Source organism: Branchiostoma lanceolatum, chromosome 1, assembly GCF_035083965.1.
Source record: "Branchiostoma lanceolatum isolate klBraLanc5 chromosome 1, klBraLanc5.hap2, whole genome shotgun sequence".
Classification (NCBI taxonomy): domain Eukaryota; kingdom Metazoa; phylum Chordata; class Leptocardii; order Amphioxiformes; family Branchiostomatidae; genus Branchiostoma; species Branchiostoma lanceolatum.
The window spans coordinates 25,873,542-25,891,389 of record NC_089722.1 but is presented as its reverse complement, the minus strand read 5'-3'; the positions used below and the strand labels follow the sequence as shown (position 1 = coordinate 25,891,389).

Here is a 17,848-nt window from a genome sequence, read left to right as displayed (position 1 = left end):
ATATATATATACATGTAGCTATATAATCTACATTCTATTACAAAATGACACTAGTCCTCTATTCTATTCAACTTCAAATACACGTCTTTTGTTTTCAGAGAATACTGAGAAACATTTGACGTGTTGAAATAACCCCGGCACCTTCTCTAAAAGGGATAGCAGATGTGTTGGCTCCAGGCATGATCTCGGAGGCCCCTCTGTGGAGTCGTGTTTTGATTTCGTGCAAATAAATGCTGGTACTGATGTTTTGAATGCGATTATGTGCACATCATCCATGTTTGATGCGACGGATGTCAAGGAGACTGAGTCTAGGTGGAATGGTAGATAGACTAGACCCTAGGCCTACCACAACTTACATTATGGACACGCATGTTGGCATCGTTCTGTTCGTTCTTCTGAAGATGTTTACCTCCCAAAACGTTGTTCATGTCGGAGCGAATACAACGTTATACTGTACCTAATTCGCGTCATCACTGGTCTCGGTCTACACTATGAAACCAACCCAGTAGATAGTCAAAACTGCTAAGATGTGGACTGGAAGTTTTATCATGTTTTTAAACCACTCTGCAATGGTTTATGACACTGCGCAGAAAACACATGTTTTCAATGCAATCTACAGTTTGCAGGTGTACTTTTTGAAAACTAGATGCATTCTTCCAATGCACAGTATGTTTGTTTATAGCATGCAATGACTTAACAAATAACTTACTCATCGATCAAACCACCTTTCACTCACTCATACACATGCTTTATAATTAAAACAAAATGCCTTAACATATTATCTGCTAAAGATAAATATAACTGGACTCAAACAGTCGGTTTTTCGCGTGTTAGTTTGCTTTATTTGCACCAGAGGAAACAACAGACCAGTCAAAACTTTACCTCGAATCATGTGGCTTACACGATGTGAATACGACTGTAGAGTTAGTCTACAACACGTTTCAATCAGGCTCGAAACTTCATAAAGACTAAACGATTACATTAGACACAATGTCAGGATAAAACACATTATGTCAAAGTGACATGAGGTCTCTAAGAAATCGGAGCACAAAAGAGCGGCTATCATTCAATGCAAAGTATTGGTCGAGTGTAGTCCACCATATACGATATCATGACAAAATCTCATGGTAAAATTTACGTCATCATTACGGTACAGTCTGACTACTATACAGCTCAAAGACTGATGACATCATCGTGACGAGAAACAGAGATGTATTTCACGTCATCATGTCGTCATTATAGTCTAAAGCTTTGGTGAATCACAAGGAAGATACATGGCGACACGAGAGGTGTAATCTTTAAAGCAATTGCGTATGTCCCACCACGCATTTGTTAGTGTGGAGAAGGGTTGGCTGTGATAAATTAACGGAAGAGCGACAGTTGGTAGGCTGGCAGGACTGATGGTAGGTGTCTACAAATCATCGACGGTGGCAATGTCGAAGAAACAGCTCTGAATTCGTCGGCGACCATCGCAGCAGCTCCTGCAGAAGTCCGTAGGTGTCGCTGCGACCACGCCGAGGAGGTGATGGCTGGATGTTTGGTGTCCATAGCCCAGCCCGCTGCCTGTAGCTACCGTCCATCCTTCCTGCGAGCTCCTAGCGTGACATGCGGCTGTCCTAAGGTGTGGAACAAAAAACAAAATCTCTTTACAAATTGAGGCTGGCTGAAACTAAAGACAACCTGCAACTGAACCTTTGATACCATTTAGCTCGAGTCTACCAGGTCAGCATTCTCCTGAAAGAAAGCGGTACAAAATGGAATGCAGTCTGCACTGTGAAAATGATGAACTAAATGTCATACTAGTATTACCGACTAATTGATTAGTCGGTTGGCTAGTTGGTTGGTTGATATGTGCATGTGTTTGTATCAAGTGTGTGTGTGTGTGCGTGTGTGTGTACGTGTGTGTGTGTTTGTGTGTGTGTGTGTGAGCGTGTATGTGTGTGCGTGTGTGTGTGCCTGTGTGTGTGCGCCTGTGTGTACGTGTGTGTGCTTGTGTGTGTGTGTGTGTGTGCGTGCGCGTGTATGTGTGTGTGTGCGTGTGTGTGTGCCTGTGTGTGTGTGTGTCTGTGTGTGTTTGTGTGCGTGCGTGCGTGTGTGTGTGTGCGTGTGTGTGTGTGTGTGTGTGCGTGTGCGTGTGCGTGTGCGTGTGCGTGTGTTTGTGTGTGCCAGTGTATGTGCACGTAAATCTACAATTGTGTGTGTTGGCGATTTTGGAAGAAAGCGACCTACCTGTTTATATCATGCCCATCGAGACCAGGAAAAGGCCGAACACCACTCCAGCAATGACAGCGAAAACGTTGACAACCTGGTTGTTAATGCTCATGCTTACTGTAGCTGCTGATCTGTGTTAAAAGCGGAGTTCTGTAATGCAAAAAGAGCAAAAGCATAGCCTTTAGACACCAGCTGATACCAAGCAGATTTAGAAAGAGGAGCATAATTGTATTTACAAGCAATGCTGAAGCTAAGGTTTTGCTTATTACTTACTTGTTTAATCATTTATAGTACCAATTGTTCAATCACCAGCAGATGTATGGTCCGGGTCAGTTGAAGCCTTTCTTCTACATTGTAAATGTGATGTGCATAATCATAGAACTAACTTCTGATGTGTTGTAATCTTATATATCACAGTAACACAAATTACGACATACCACATAATTAACTCACACTGTGTCAAGTTGTCAACCATGATTTCATATTACTTTTGTTATCCGGGGTCGCAGAAATGTCCAAATTCTGTGAGATACAAAGCAACTGTACTCACAAGTCCAATAAATCTACACCTTTGATAAGGGTCTCATAGTATGATCATAACGTTAATATGTTGATACATTGTACCACTTTGTTTACATTATAGCAAAGTGAATCTGTGAAGTACAATGTATTGAAGTGTGTAAGTTTAGTTGAAGCACTATCCGTGTATAAAGGCTTCCAGCAAAGATATCATCTCTACATCCAGATAAAACCAGTTCTAATGGCCAAAGGGCATATGGGTCACCATTGTATACCGTAGAACGATAACAGATAACCAAAGAGGCATGAATTAGAACCTCCTTAAGGCAACCAATCACTGCTTCTAGTTCTGGGGGGACAATAAGGGGTTTGGTCAGAGGGTCAGAGGCCAACAAAAACTTCTTGATTACGAAACAGCAACATTATTTCAAATCGGTAGAAATTTATCAAATATGTTACGGTAACGTAGGTCGATGGGATGACATCGATGTAATCATTCGTAAGAACGTTAACATAACACTAATCTAGCTACGAACAAAGCTCTAGGTACAACAACATATGGCACGAAAACTACAGTATAGTACTGACTCAAATCCCCTGGGCAATTTGCAAGTTTGGTTGGCCTCGTAACTAACTGAAATGAATGGCTTTCCTCATACAGTACCTCTACGTGAGCACGGCGAAAATGAATGTCCCGATGACAGCGCTGACAAGAATCACTCGCACGATACACTCTTTCCTTCCCATATGCTCCATTTCTCCGCGTTGTCTGTGAGAAAGTAATGAGGGTCAGCCTATGGAGGCGTCAAAGTTGCTCATCCGGTTTTCTGGGTTGGTTTTGAAGAATGGGCCAAATATCTTTCAGTTCATGAAGCGAGGGATTTTGTATCGACTATTCTGCCATCTGCTATTAGAGTTTAGTAAGGAATTATTTTGTTTCCGTTGAATGTTAAGCTTTTTTTTCTTATTTTGTTTCCGTAGAATGTTAAGCACTTTTTTCTTAAGACCTCCTTGATTATCGTTGACGTTTTCGCGACCAGTAGCCGTTAGGCCGAATTTTTGCTTAAAAGGTTTAACGATTAAAAATACTTTCCTGTTACAAAGTACTCTATCAATTCATATCTGATCCAGTTGATGAGCTGTGGATAAGAATTCCCTTCTTTTTTCTGCATAGTTTTGGGGTCATGCATGCATGAATGAACCAATTAAGCAACGGCATCCAAACCCCACCCACAAGATGAAAACAACAGACACACCAGTTTATGAACACGCAGAATTCGAATTTAAAAACGTGCTTTACGTGTGTCAAATTAAGTGTATCAAAACCGCCTGCGCTTACAAGCAAATATCGCCGTATTTCATCATTTCGGATGGTGACGTAAAGCCGACGGCCCCGTGTATGAGGGAGCTTCGGGCATAGGCCTCAAGCGTCAAACCCCCACGTACAAGAACCCAACTCACTTATATTGAGAAGAGTAGGGATGACCCGGTGTGCTTGGCCAAAAACGCGAGCCGTGGCTACTTGAAAATCATCATGATGACTGCTATACCTTTTTTTTCTACGATGAAAAAAGTATGTTAGGGAAAGAAGAAATCAAACCAACTACCAAAGCAAAAAAATGTTCTGTCAAAAACTTGACACTGAACTCGCTACGTCTTCGGTTTCTTAACAACATGCGCTACAACGATCGAGAGCACGAGTCATCAGAACGCTACTTGTGTATCACCAAAGAGGTTTGATAGATTAAACCTCCTTGGTCTCACTAAGGTTGACTGACTGACGATTTCCCTTGACTTTCCCACTTACCTCAACCGAGGAACATATAACAGAAGCCCCCGCAGACTAAACACATGAAGAGTATCTTGATGATGGCCTCTCGACGCCCGGCGTCACAGTGTATGAGCATGGTCTTAGTTTGGGGACCAGTGGTAACAGCGAACTTCAACAGACGTCTTACTCAGCGCACTTCACATTTGACAACTGAAAAAAACATGGCGGAGATTCGGGGACAACTTGCTACGTCACAAATTCACATGACCTTTACTGAGTTTTTAGTGCAAGGACGCTACACCCCAAGCAGATATTCGGCGCGTCAGAACAACTTCACAAGTTGACTAGGCTATTGAGATGAAGGCCTACCAAAAAGGGTACATTGTCGTGGGGTTTCAACGTCATTTTTCTAAACAATTATAACATATTTCAGATTTGAGTTCTAGTGATCAAATACGGTAATGAATCTTCTTAGTTATCAAAAGAGTATTGAAGTGTTTCTTTTTAATATTGAAAAAAGAAGAGTATGGGCATTTTCTCACCTTGTGCTATGCAAGAAGCAGATAAAGAAATCCTCCAACTACGATTCCAAAGAGTAAAATACGGAAAATACAGTTCATTTTCTCTAAGTGTGACATGGCGATCAAAACTAAGAGTTCGCAATGGTAACAAAATGTGGTCCAGTGTCTGTTTTATTCGTTTCGTCTGTAATGTGTGGTCACAAAGACTATATTTGACTAAAAAGGTAATTATGACTTAATTATCACTATATTTGACTAAAAAAGGGTAATTATCACTTTATCAGATGGTCTGATTTTCATCACAATCTTACTTGGGCCGGTTAATGTGCAGACAGTATCAGGAACCCGAAAGACAAAATCACGACAACAAAATATATAAAACCTCCTTGGTGAAACCATGCTGTCTGTTGGTACGTGTCTACGATGTAAAACATTGTACTGGTAGTCCTGTTTAGCTATGAACAAATGTGATAACACTTTGACATGTATGAACCTAAAACGCTGTTTGAACAAAAGTGTGTTAGAACAAATATTCCACATAAAACATTTAGATAACGATGCTCATTTGAAATGGTTCACAAACGTCAAATTCATATGACCTTTAAGTTTTCAGTGCAAGGACGCTACTCTCCAAGCGCACCACAACAACTTCACAAGTTGAGTAGGCTTTACAGAAAAGTGTACATTAAAAAAAGAGCATTGAATTGATTCTTTCAGATAGTTCTCAAAAAAGTCTAAGCATTTTCTTACCTTGTGCTATGCGAGAAGCAAGTAAAGTAGTCCTCCAACCACTGAACCAAAGAGTAAAATACGGAGAATACAGTCCCTTCTTTCCTGTGACATTGCGATTAAGACTAATAGATCGCGATGGTAAAAGAACATTTGATCCAGTCTGTTTTATTATTTGGGTTGTTGTCTGTACTGTGTCGTCACAAAGACTATATCTGATTAAGAAAGATAATTATCACTTAATCAGATGGTCTGATTTTAATCACAATCTTACTTGGGCGCAGTCAATGTACAGACACTATGAGGAACTTGAAAGATAAAAGCACGACAACGAACGAATTCGTGAAACCATGCTGTCTATGAACAACTGTGATAACACTTTGACCAAGGAGGTTATATTGCTTTGACATATATGAACCCAAAACGCTTTTTTTAACAAAAGTATGCAAGAACTATAATATTCCACATAAAACATTTTAGATAACGATGCTCATTTGAAACAGTTTCTCATGAAATGCACTCATACAATGCACAACTGCATTAAGTAATTGGCGACTAATTTCACTAACTTACCTCAGCCGAAGAAAACATAGAGGATACACAAGCAAAACAGACAAGTAACGAACAGCACACCGCTCGTCACAAGCGCTTCACGGTCTTGTTCTTTAAAGCACACGAATTTCATTGTAGAAACCTCCACGTAACTACATCACAGGAATCAATATGAAGAGCACAGCGCTCAAATATGCCACTATTGTGATGTGCAGAAGTCGTGGGAGAAACTTACGGGACATTGCGTTATAACAAAAGAAAGAATTTGATCCATTGATGTGAACATATAAATTACTGATCAGCCTTTTCAAAGTGTAATTGACTGTTGACATAAAAATGATATAATCATTTCGGGTCATAGCCAAACATATCGTTTACAAAAATGAAGTCGGTATAAGCTTAATCAGGGAGGTTCTCCTTGGTAAAATAGACAGTTTAAGTAGGAAATATCTTATATATGAATCTTGTCCTGCTATTGGTTAGTTGAAAATCCAACAAATATTTCTGTTTTGATCTTGCCATTTTGGTTGTGACTGAAAAGGTCCCAGAGGCCATATCAACCGTGAAAAAGTCAGAAAGGGTACCAAAGATCATAGACGATGCTCCAATGCTTTTGACGGGTAAAAAAAAAATTCAAAATGGCGCCCATATTCAACATGCTCGTTCTATACTCAAAACTTTTGCAACAGTCCTCACTCACCAGCTAAGAAAGATTGACTTGCAAACTGAGCGTCTCGGACCCCTACAGGTACATGAAGTAGATGATAAATCCACCAATTACGAGCAAAACGACTGTCGGGATAACGCAACAAAACTTCGTCATCGCTGCCTTTTCCAGCTTACTTTCTTTGCTTACACATTCGTTAAGCGTGGTGTAAGTAATCCTTAGTAAAAAATCGACCTTATCTGAGGTCTACACACCCTTGGGTAAAATGCAGTCAGGGTCAATTCTCTCCGACCTCTCAACTTTTCATGATTTTTCTTTTCCCGGATTCATCAACAAACCAGCTGCTATTACTCCCTAGCTTCCTGTTGCTGTACATACAATAACTTGTGAAAAATATTTCAGAGTTACATTTGAGTCTTCTAGTAATGAAAACTTTTCGTTCAACCTTCAACAGCTTTATGTTCTCACATGACCCTGAAGGAACTGAGTCACATTGACAGATAAATCACCGAGAAACTTGACAACTAAATTGTTTTTTAACGATCTAACGTTACGTCCACAGTACTGGAGCTACTACCTACAGCCACTGGAGCTTGTCAAAATTGACCCACCCGTACTCCTGGGTTTTGGGTGTGGTTTGACGAGACCAATGACATTAAAAAGGGAGAATACTTACCGAAGATTTGACTAGGCTACGAGCCACACAATAAGGCCAATGGCTCCACCAGCAAGCGCAATGAGGATTCCAATACCGAACTTGGTCATCGTTCAGGGAATTTGTGTCTGCTGAACTATATACTACGGATATGTTGTCTGATCATGAATATGCATAAGACTTTACCATTGTAGCGAATGGGAGGGTAGCATGGAGTTTTGCGTATCGATAGGGAATAAGCCAAAAATTGTCTGGGGAGTTACACTTTCAAATTCCCCAAAAGTTGTCATTTGAAGAAATATACTATAGATGTCAAAATAAAAGTATGTTATTAAGGTATGTCTGACGATCCCTGTCAACATTCTGAAACCCCCCATACACAGCCCAGACACCTGTTGAACTGGTTGAAAAGCTGGTGACACATCCAGGCTATCACGCATGCATGATTCAGCATTAAATTGTCTGCGAATAATTGTCTAACTTCTACCCAGAGGGGTAAACAGAACCAAGCATAACAAGTCTTCTTTCCAAGGGTTAAAGGACAGAGTTCACACTTACCACAACAATAACAACAGAGGAAATGGCTACATGTATATGTGATCTGAATGTAACAACATGCAAATCATATTTTAGACCTGTTAACTGTATGTAAGCACCTAAACAGTCATGGAGCTGAATACTCTTCATCCTTCCATTGTGATTGTATATTTCATTGCAAATACACAACTCTTCAAGAGACATATATGGACCATAAGACTGTTTTTTGTCTAATGCTTAGTTGTAACAATACAAAACTTTAAAAGTACTAAATGAGCATATTCAAGATTTTTTAAAGCTTAAGCTTTTGTGCATACTCATGATCTGCTGTTTAAACTATTTGTTCTTATCTCTATATCTAACAAAATCATATTTATATCTATATCCGTGGTGCAAGAAGTGGATATCCAACCAACATTGATAGTGTCCATAATGACTTCTTAACATCAACAGAGATGTACACCATAATCATTACCTCTGGCACCTGTAGGAAGAAAAGAGAAGAACAAAGCAAGTCAGACAACAAAATTTCCTCAATAGTGTTTGAAAGGGAAGTCAGGGGTTAAGCTTGATATATGAGATTTTTTAAATCAGAAGAAGGAAATATGACATATGAAGCAATAAACAAACCCTCCACACTGACCTAACATACTGCTTAGGAACGACGCATATGTTGCCGTTCCTGTGACGGCTCCAACTTGAGCGGGGTTTGTGCGAACAGTTTTCACTGTGAAAGCTTTTCCCTTGGCAGCATCACCTGGTCCCGTCACATCAACCTCCACAATATGAAAATCTGTGAGACTTAAACAAAGAACAACAAATATGTATTTTGTTAAAATGTATACACATGTATGCACTTCCAAGTAAAAAGATTTTAACAAGATTTTCATGCAAATGAGGTCTTGCATGTTCTGCAACATTATAGAATAATATTTGCAAAAGCAAAGAAAAAAGCTTTGTTATTTTTTTCTCAAACATTTGCCAGCGGTTGAGACTTAATAAAATATGATTATTCTTTCCTGGATTACTCATCTTGATAATGATATTGGCAGAAGCAATTCTGGGGACAACTGCAAATCGTTTTCTGCCTATACCTTTATCTTCCTATATACACATACATTTAGTCAACACTTGGAGACTTAAGAACAAAAATGAATAGTGCATTTTTCTTGAGGTGTCCATCCTACCTTGGGTCAGACACCAGACATCCCCTGACCACATCAAAGCCCAGGTTGTGGGCTGCAATGGCTGCTGCTGCCATGGTGTTAACATTGTTAGGAGCCAGGGGACAGAGGTCACGGACTGGTCCTGTTGGAATAAATCAGTTCTAATATACATTCATTCATTCATTTATTCTTTATTTCTGATATAAAAAATTCATAAAACATTATATATCAAAAAGAATACAGGCTTAATATATACACCAAAGGACATGCACAGTAAATCATAGGTGTCAACGAGTTTCTGAAGAAGGCGTCCAATTTCAACAAACGTTTACATCTTATGTTTTAAAACTCACTCACTCACAGTCACACCCACTATCTACGATCCAGGTTAGAAAGATACATGTATGCTTGCACTTTGAACGTCTTACATAAACATTGAAAAAACTTGAATAAAGTTTTATAAAGCTTCAAAAAATACACTGTAGATGAAACATGAAATTGTACAGGTAACAATGTATCAGTGTTAAAAAGATATCAAGTTCAAGCAAGGTTCTATTGAAGTACATGTACATGTCTGGTGTGGCACAGATCTATGTGTTTGCTACAACTACAAGGAAATGTAGAATCAGATTACCGGTATCATACCATCATAAAGCACTGCCCCGTCTGCCCTAATGCTGTCATTCTTTTCTTTCAGAGGACTGTTCAGCTTGAAACTGGATGGGTGTTTCCTCATTGTAACTTTGAGACCCTGAGAAATGAACACACAAAGGAATACAGTGGAAATCAGTGCTGAACCTGAAAACTCCTAAGCAAAAAAATGTTTTTAAAATGTCACTAAATTTGTCTTTGTTTTACATTCAGGGATTTAGTGTTTTTTAATGTACAACATGTAATATACTACATGTAGAAATCAATTGCCACATGCCTGTCAGTGTGAAGCTGGTGTGTAATACTTTTAAGGGTTGTTACATCAGTTGGTTAATACAGCTACAAGTACAGATTATTACAAGCTACCTATGTTTAGGTAAGTTTGCTGAATATTTTGTAATAAACCATAAGGAAGCTACAGTTTTACATTGTTTTACAAATGCATACATTGTTTTTGGTGAGGCCTCAGGAGCTGAGGTATTTCTATTACATATACTATGGTTTCCTACACTTTGGTTCTTTTATAGTTATCACCTTTAAAGAACCTCTGTCTGCCATCTTCTTGATGTCTTGCGCTCCCCAGAATGCACCTGCTGGCACGTACAAAGCATGTCCACATGTGTTTGCCTTCTCACGAAGTTTGGTCTCTACTTCCTGATTGGCCAGTGCTGTGGGAGACCCGACCTATTCAGATGTGGGAGAAAAACATAAGGGGTAAGTTATCTATATTGCAGAACATAGTACAGTAGAAACCAGTTAATTGCAATACGCTTTTTAGCAAGTGTAGTTCGTTTCATTGCACTAGCATTCATAAGGCATGCTGATGCTAATGCTGAGTAAACTGGAGATACTTGAAGCATAGCTGTTATTTAGCGCATGCTATACTACTGCTGTTTCATAGACATGTGTTGCCTGTTGGCTATACAATGTATAATCTTCTGCTCACCATGTAGTCTGCCACATCTAAGAAGGCTTCACCATATTCTTCTGTGATGGAAGGATGGGCCACTTCAACTATAAGGTCTGCATTTCTGTAAAGAAAAGGGGCAAATGTCTTGGGGTTGATTCAGATCTCCTGACTCAGTAAATGCTACATGTGATCAAGGAGGTTAACCTCCTTCAAAATTTGATGTGATCTTTTCATGCTTTTTTTCAAATTAGAAAAAAAAGTGGCAAATCTGAGAACCTAGAAATTATATTTGTTTGGCCTAAAATCACATCAAAAACGTTAAGAGAATTTTCATATGCAAAGCAGACATCCACTTCTGGCACGTTCTAAAGAAAAGGAAAATGCAAGTATGTTGCTTTCTATACTTCATCACCACTATCTGAGTCTGACCTCTCTGCAAACTTGTCCAAGTCTGACAGGATGAACTTGTCCTCCACTTGGCCTTGAACTTTCTGAACGGAACGGTTCCAAACAAAGGCCAGCTCCACATCGTCTCTCTTCAGCACTTCCTGAACCAAGTAAGCACCTACAGTGGAACAGGCATGTATAATTCTACATGTGACGCCAAAGTCAAGAAATATTTTTTTGCTTTCTGCCAAAATCTCATTTGTCATGCATATCATCGCCTTTTGAAGGTTTTCCTTTACTTGTTCCGACCTGTCACGTCATGCCTAACATCTTAGAATCATTTCTAATCTTCCAACTAGCATGTCACTGCCAGAAAACACCTACCCAAGTGTCCGTAGCCAACTATACCAATTCTTCTCTTCAAAACTCGACGTTTTTTGGCAGAGTCCGCCATGCTGGCAACCTTTGACCTTCGCGCCAAGCAAACAGAATATTCCTTTAGTTTTTAGGGGATGTCAGTGAAATATGTAAAGACATCTTAATCTATGACTGGACTAGGATGCTACAAGTACCATCAAATAATTGAAATTATTAGTATTGATTTTTAAAGTTATAATTCATAGTAATATGTACATTTTCTGTGGCATTTAGGGGTAAAAGTAGAAATAGTTATCCCCCTTTGTAAGAATAAACTAGTCTAAGTTACCCCGTAAATAGTAAAATAGACCAATGATAGGGATGAATGGCTTACCTTTGACCAATCAACGCTCGTCCTTCGGGTAACCCTTTGTTGCACATGCGCCCTGCGTTGCCAAGGTACATCATCATAACAACAGTTCTTTCCGTCCAGAGAGAATTTGATCGCCAAAATATCGGCAAAAACAGTGCAATTGCTCAATATTAGAGCCACTTTTGCTATATATTACTGAACAGAGAAGTTAAGGTGAGTGTTGAGGATTTATCTTCCATTTTGTTTTAGGAAATTTGGCCATTTTTGTGTCGAATTTTGTTAATGTTGTTTTGTATTTTTTGTGATCGTTTATAATTTTGCTGACTACTACTTCAGTACGTTTCTGATGACAGCTGTTACGACGTGTGTTACGACCAAAAATACATCTCAACAGTTCTATTCTGTTTTTTCTCAGCCAAGATGCCGAAGAAGAAGAAGAAGTCCGGGTCTGGGAAGAAGGGAAAGAAGGGAAAGTTGGCTAAGATGACGGAAGAGGAGAGGATCGTGTACCTTGAACAACAGGCGCTGGCGGAGGAGGAGATGAAGAAGAAAAAGGAGGACATGTTGACCCAGTATCTTAAGGTATACACCCGCAATTTGTGTCAGGTTTAAATCAGTATCTGCCATGCTAAAGGTATACGCATAAACTTAAATAAGAACATAGTAGATGCGGAGAACATACATAAACATATATAGTAGATGTGGGGAACATACACAAACATGCATAGACTCTAAATCTAATAACTCTATTTGATTTAATTGTATTTAATGTAGGTGGACTCCAGGAAGAATAGTGTGAAATTTATGAAAAATAAACACTAATGGAGATCTGAATAAAACAAACTCTAATAAAGCTCCATGTTGATAAAAGTTGAAACGTTTTGCAAGTAGTATAAACATCTAGCACTAGTAATCTAGAAATGTAAATCTTTGTAGAGACAAGTTTATCAAAACAGAGGCTTTTTAAGAGGAAAAATAGTTGAAAATAGAAATACATTGTAGAAAAAAATGAGTTGTGAGATCCTGGGATTCTGATTTCCTAAATACATAGGATTTCAAGATGAACAAGGTTTTCTTTTTATTTCCATGTGCAATTGGTTATCACATACTGAGCATACTATTTTGTCTGCTCCAGGACAAACTCACAAAAGAAGAAAAGTTCACAAGGTTCAACCTGAATAAGATCAACAACCAATGGAGAGCCATCATGCGAGAGTCCAAATCCAAGGAGCTGCGAAGGGACATTGAAATTCTCAGTCAGACTTTCGAACGTGTCGTTGACCGCAAGGATAGCGTTATCCAGTCATTGGCCAAGGACATCGCCGAGGCGGAGGAACAGTTCGCCATGGCACTGAGGAGTCATCTAGAAAATGTGGATGCCCTCATAGGTATGTGTTAGTTTGTTAGTTGGTTTGTTTTCATAGCATTTGTTAGCAATTGCTTACTAGTCTTTTGGATAACGGCTCAGTGGCAGAGCCATTTCTTGAGTGTCTAGTGTACGATTGCTCAGAAAACATTTCAGAAATTGCAACAACAATGCATCCACTACTAGGGAGTTGATACTTTAGAAGTTCTGTTCTAAAAAGTATTTGTAGTTAGAACTTTTTCCCTACACTGCCCAACTGCTGACATTTGGAGACTTTGTGTTGGAAACAGATAAACATGTGTCACTTTCGCAGCAGGTGTTGCAAATCAATCAACAACTTGAAACACCTTTTTTTCAGTATCCCAGACAATGGTTTTGAACCAAAGAACAAAACTTTTTTTTTAACACTGCACAAACAGATTTCTTTGATTACACCTTTGCTGAAAGTTAACTTCTGTGATGTTTTGTTTCAGACCTACAGAGACAGAGACTCTCCACACTCCAGTCTGAATATGATACGGAGCTGGAAATCCTCAAGAAAGAGTTTGACTCAGAAAGGTAAGAAAAAACAAACACTCTTAAACTTATCATAACTTCATCCTATGTGTATGTACCCAGCAATTTTTGAATGGGAGGACCTTATCAAGATTTTTGTGTGCATGTGTGTGAAATGTCAGCCTTTGATTCAATGTTTGTTGTGTGTATTTGTTTGTAGGGAATTGATTGTTGTTGGGGTTTTTTTGTGTGTTAAAAGTCAACCTCTTATTAAGTGTTTGATCTTCCTATTTTTTGTAGGGATTTGATTGTGGCTCAACACAAGAAGGAGATGACGGACCTTCAGGATGTGATGTTCGCCATGGAGCAGAACTTCCAGGACCGCGAGGCTGAAGCACGACAAGAGTTCCAGAGCATGAGAGACGAAATCAAGAACAAGGTATGGACAGGGTTAAGGAATTATATATGCTTAAAATGTGAATGTCCATTATAATTGAAGTCTGCAAAGAAACCATTCTTTAAGAAACAGCAATATGATTACATATTTAATTATGTATCCAAAGGTTTTCAGGAAGTATGTTGTTTGCCAAAAAAGCTTTAAAAAGTACCAATAAAATGTGCTCTCGAGGACTTCTTGAATATTACAAAATTACTAGAAGGCACAACTTTCCCTCAAAAGTGAGACCAGGTCAGAGTTGTACTGAGTAAATTTTCGGCAACACATGTGATTAAATTGTTTGCATCTTGGCTTCTAGAATCTTGAGGAGAAGCATGCCCTGCGGATTCAGCTAGAGGGCGCTGTTGAGGACTTGTGGAGACAGTTCCAGCAGGCCCTGAAGTCCTACAACGAGTCCACAGAGGAGAGGAAGGTGGCCTTCGAAAACCTGAAGGCCAAGGACGAGAAGAGTGCAAAGGAGATTGAGATGCAAATGAGAAAACTTCAGAGGATATCGGTATGTAAAACGCTGTGTCTTTGTCAGTATGACTTATTGTCCCACATACATGTAGATATGTCAATAAATTTGACAAGTTTTCCCTTGTTTCTATTGTTAGAATTGTTAGGGTTTTTTTACTGTATGATATACCACAAACAACCCTGACGATAAAGCTAGGATTGGTTAAAATTTTAATTTTCAAAATGTCTTTGGCCATATCATTTGTGGTTTATGATGAAGCAAAAACAGCTTTCCTGGCATATTGTCTGCTTTATAGTCTGTTTTAGACGGTACTTTACTTTAAAAAGTGCTCTGTAACAACTTGTAAGAATCTGGAACAGGTTGCCTGTATTAATGTTGTCATGACCTTTCTATGACTTTCAGGACCAGATAGCCCAACTGAAGGCCAAGATGGCGCAGAACTCCCGCGAGTGCGACGAGCGGAACCACCAGATCAAGAACGAGCGTGAGGTCATCCTGCAGCACTTCCATGCGCTGAAGGACCGTATGAACTCCATGCGGGACCGGGAGAGATCGAGACTGACCAAGCTCACACTGCAGAGTAACTCAGCCATCAAGGAACTACAGAGGGTTCACGACAAGGTAAGGTCTAGATTTCATTAGAAACAATATCTTTAACCTTCTCCCAGTGAAAGTCGTTTTGCACCAAATTTCTATTAGTTAATTTAATTTGATTTTTGGCTGTAAAAAAGTACAGCCAGGGCTACCCAACTAGCTGAAGACTATTACAAAGGGTTAGCCCTAAATTGGTTATGGGGTTAGGCAGCAGGTAGAAGTTCAAGGCCTCACCAATTTCTTTTCTGGGTTTTATTGTAGTGGCTATCATGACTCACCTTACCTCACCAGTCCCAGTATCGTGACTATTGGTGAACAAATTCTGTAACTGGTTCTAACTCTCTCTGCCCTCCTCCCCACCCCAGGGTGAACGTATCCTGAAGCTGTCGGAGATGTGTAGAAAGCTGGAGACAGAAGAGGAGAAGGTTCTGCCATTCTACGCCTCCTCTCTCACCGAGGAAGAACAACAGGACGTGGAGGCTGCAGTGGGCGAACCACCGTCTGAACCATTAGCTGAGGTAAACACACGTTTTTCATGGTGGCATGGTGGTGAGGGTTGTTAACTCAGAATCTAAACGTTTCTGGATTCAAAGCCCTAGAACTAGAAGGTCCCAATGCTTTGCCCTTGGGAAAGGCACTTAACAGTTGACACCAATTTCCTCACTCGACTCTAAGAATGAGAACCTAGCTTCAGTTTGGGAGATCATTTTGGATGGGACGTAAAGCTGGAGACCCCGTGCTTGAGGAGAGTCACACCTCAAGCATGTTAAAGAACCCGTCACACTTATTGAGAAGAGTAGGAGTCCATCCAAAATATGTGCTTTAATTGATACTTTTGATCCTGAATCTGTATTTGCAAAGTTAAAAGATAGCTGAAATATGATCAAGACAGAGGTATTGTCACAATTTTTCAATAACAAGTGATATTTTACTCAACAGGTGATGCATGAGTACGTGTCACTAGAGAACTTCTGGAAGAGACACAACAAGGTTCTCCTGGACAAGCTGGCTCTGGAGAAGGAGAGGGCAGGGCTCATGACGGAGAACAACCAGCTCCGTACGCTGCTGAAACAATACCTGGACGGAATCTCTGTCAACGACGAGATCTTATCGCAGGTCAACCCGCTATTTGTGGTCAACCACCGGACCAATGTCAAGTGAGTATTCTTTAGTAGTCCTTCCAAACTGTGACACAAAAAAATCTTATTGGCTGAGCTTGAGGTTTTCTTATCATTATTGTAAGATCAGACCAATCATAGATATTCATTTGGTCATTTCTTTACTTAGTAGCAACATAGACTCAAATGTAGCTTTATACCTAGCGATATTCACAAAGTACAAATGCAACATCATTGTGCCATACAAATGTGTTGAAAACCTGGGATTTTTTTTCAAATAGGCTTTGTTTTGTTCCAGGGTTCTAGTCTGGTTTTGGATTGTTTGTAGTAAACAATTGTACTTCTTTTCAGATTATCTGTACCAGTTGTGGACCCACGGGTGAGACGGCCGGGACAGACGGTTGTCGAGGCAGCACATGTCGTTAAACATAACACCATGGGGGGTCTGCTGAAACGTGACATGGTTTAGTCCTGTCCAACATGGCTGACGTGGTAGACAAGTGGAGAGGGGGGAATGTTCTTATTCACAGATCTGAGTATAGGCAATGCAATGTCTACATGGCTCTGAACCTTCATGAGTTGTTGTCCAATCAATCGTAACAGAGTGCAAGAGTCAATCTTGTGTTGTGTCGCACAGATTTCATGATTTGTAAACCGTAAGTTTTCAAGTCACTGGAATAGGAGCACCTGAGTTGAAAAGAAAAAAAATGCCTCCACCCCAGAGGTATTGCCAAAAAATTCTACAGAATTTTACAGTGTTTGCTACTTGTACCATTCCATTTTTGGGGAACTTATTCATGAATTCTTCAGTTATGATTACTGGGACCCAGAGAAAAGATACATGTAGATTTTACAGACAAGAGTTTATTTTACAAATGACAGAAGAAATTCTATGGCATACAAACGAATTGTTTTACCACTAGACAAGTGTACATAGAGTGTTTGTCTTACATTTGTATGCACTAAGTCACATTGTTTGTGAAGAAGTATATATATGATACTTAGATGTCTTGAACTGTAATAAAATGACTTTTCAAAGAAAACATGATTATTTTGTACTGTTTTCTTCTTTCAGTGGTAATATGAACTATGAACCATAGTTTCTGCATAATTGTGTTTTTTAATAACAAACATTTTACATAAGAGCTGTTCAGGAATCCTATAGTCTAAGAGGATATCCGAATCTAATGAAAATCTTTGAGATATTTGTTGAAAAACAATGTGCGATAAAGCATAGAATGTGGACAAGAACTTATCCGTATACAGCCGCCCAGACTATGTAACAGTATCCAGGTTTCATCACTGAATAGTTCCACACTCGATATGAGTTGTCAACGCACAAGTCTAAACCT

At 39.5% G+C, this 17,848-nt stretch overlaps 2 protein-coding genes across 8 annotated transcripts; one reads left to right on the top strand and one right to left on the bottom strand.

Annotated features, from left to right (window-relative positions):
- Positions 1-819: 819 nt before the first annotated feature.
- LOC136444965 (aspartate dehydrogenase domain-containing protein-like) lies at positions 820-11,789 on the bottom strand. 7 transcript variants are annotated; one of them, XM_066442784.1, is made up of 12 exons: positions 11,661-11,789; positions 11,319-11,454; positions 10,926-11,010; positions 10,514-10,663; positions 9,974-10,079; positions 9,350-9,470; positions 8,806-8,963; positions 7,647-8,646; positions 7,004-7,045; positions 3,395-3,499; positions 2,230-2,361; positions 820-1,616 (listed from the first exon to the last, which is right to left on the bottom strand). In XM_066442784.1, the coding sequence occupies exons 1-8, from the start codon at positions 11,728-11,730 to the stop codon at positions 8,609-8,611; spliced, it is 864 nt and encodes a 287-aa protein (XP_066298881.1). In that variant the 5' UTR covers positions 11,731-11,789; the 3' UTR covers positions 820-1,616; positions 2,230-2,361; positions 3,395-3,499; positions 7,004-7,045; positions 7,647-8,608. The 7 variants fall into 7 exon arrangements, with proteins under 7 accessions (XP_066298881.1, XP_066298888.1, XP_066298870.1 ...); XM_066442791.1 differs by lacking the exon at positions 3,395-3,499; XM_066442773.1 differs by lacking the exon at positions 7,004-7,045.
- Positions 11,790-12,102: 313 nt separating this feature from the next.
- Positions 12,103-17,086, top strand: LOC136444837 (dynein regulatory complex subunit 2-like). The gene is made up of 10 exons (XM_066442583.1): positions 12,103-12,219; positions 12,422-12,588; positions 13,142-13,394; positions 13,846-13,930; positions 14,168-14,306; positions 14,623-14,820; positions 15,187-15,405; positions 15,744-15,896; positions 16,318-16,535; positions 16,848-17,086. Exons 2-10 carry the CDS (start codon positions 12,427-12,429, stop codon positions 16,963-16,965), a joined length of 1,545 nt encoding a protein of 514 aa, XP_066298680.1. The 5' UTR covers positions 12,103-12,219; positions 12,422-12,426; the 3' UTR covers positions 16,966-17,086.
- The last annotated feature ends 762 nt before the right edge of the window (positions 17,087-17,848 follow it).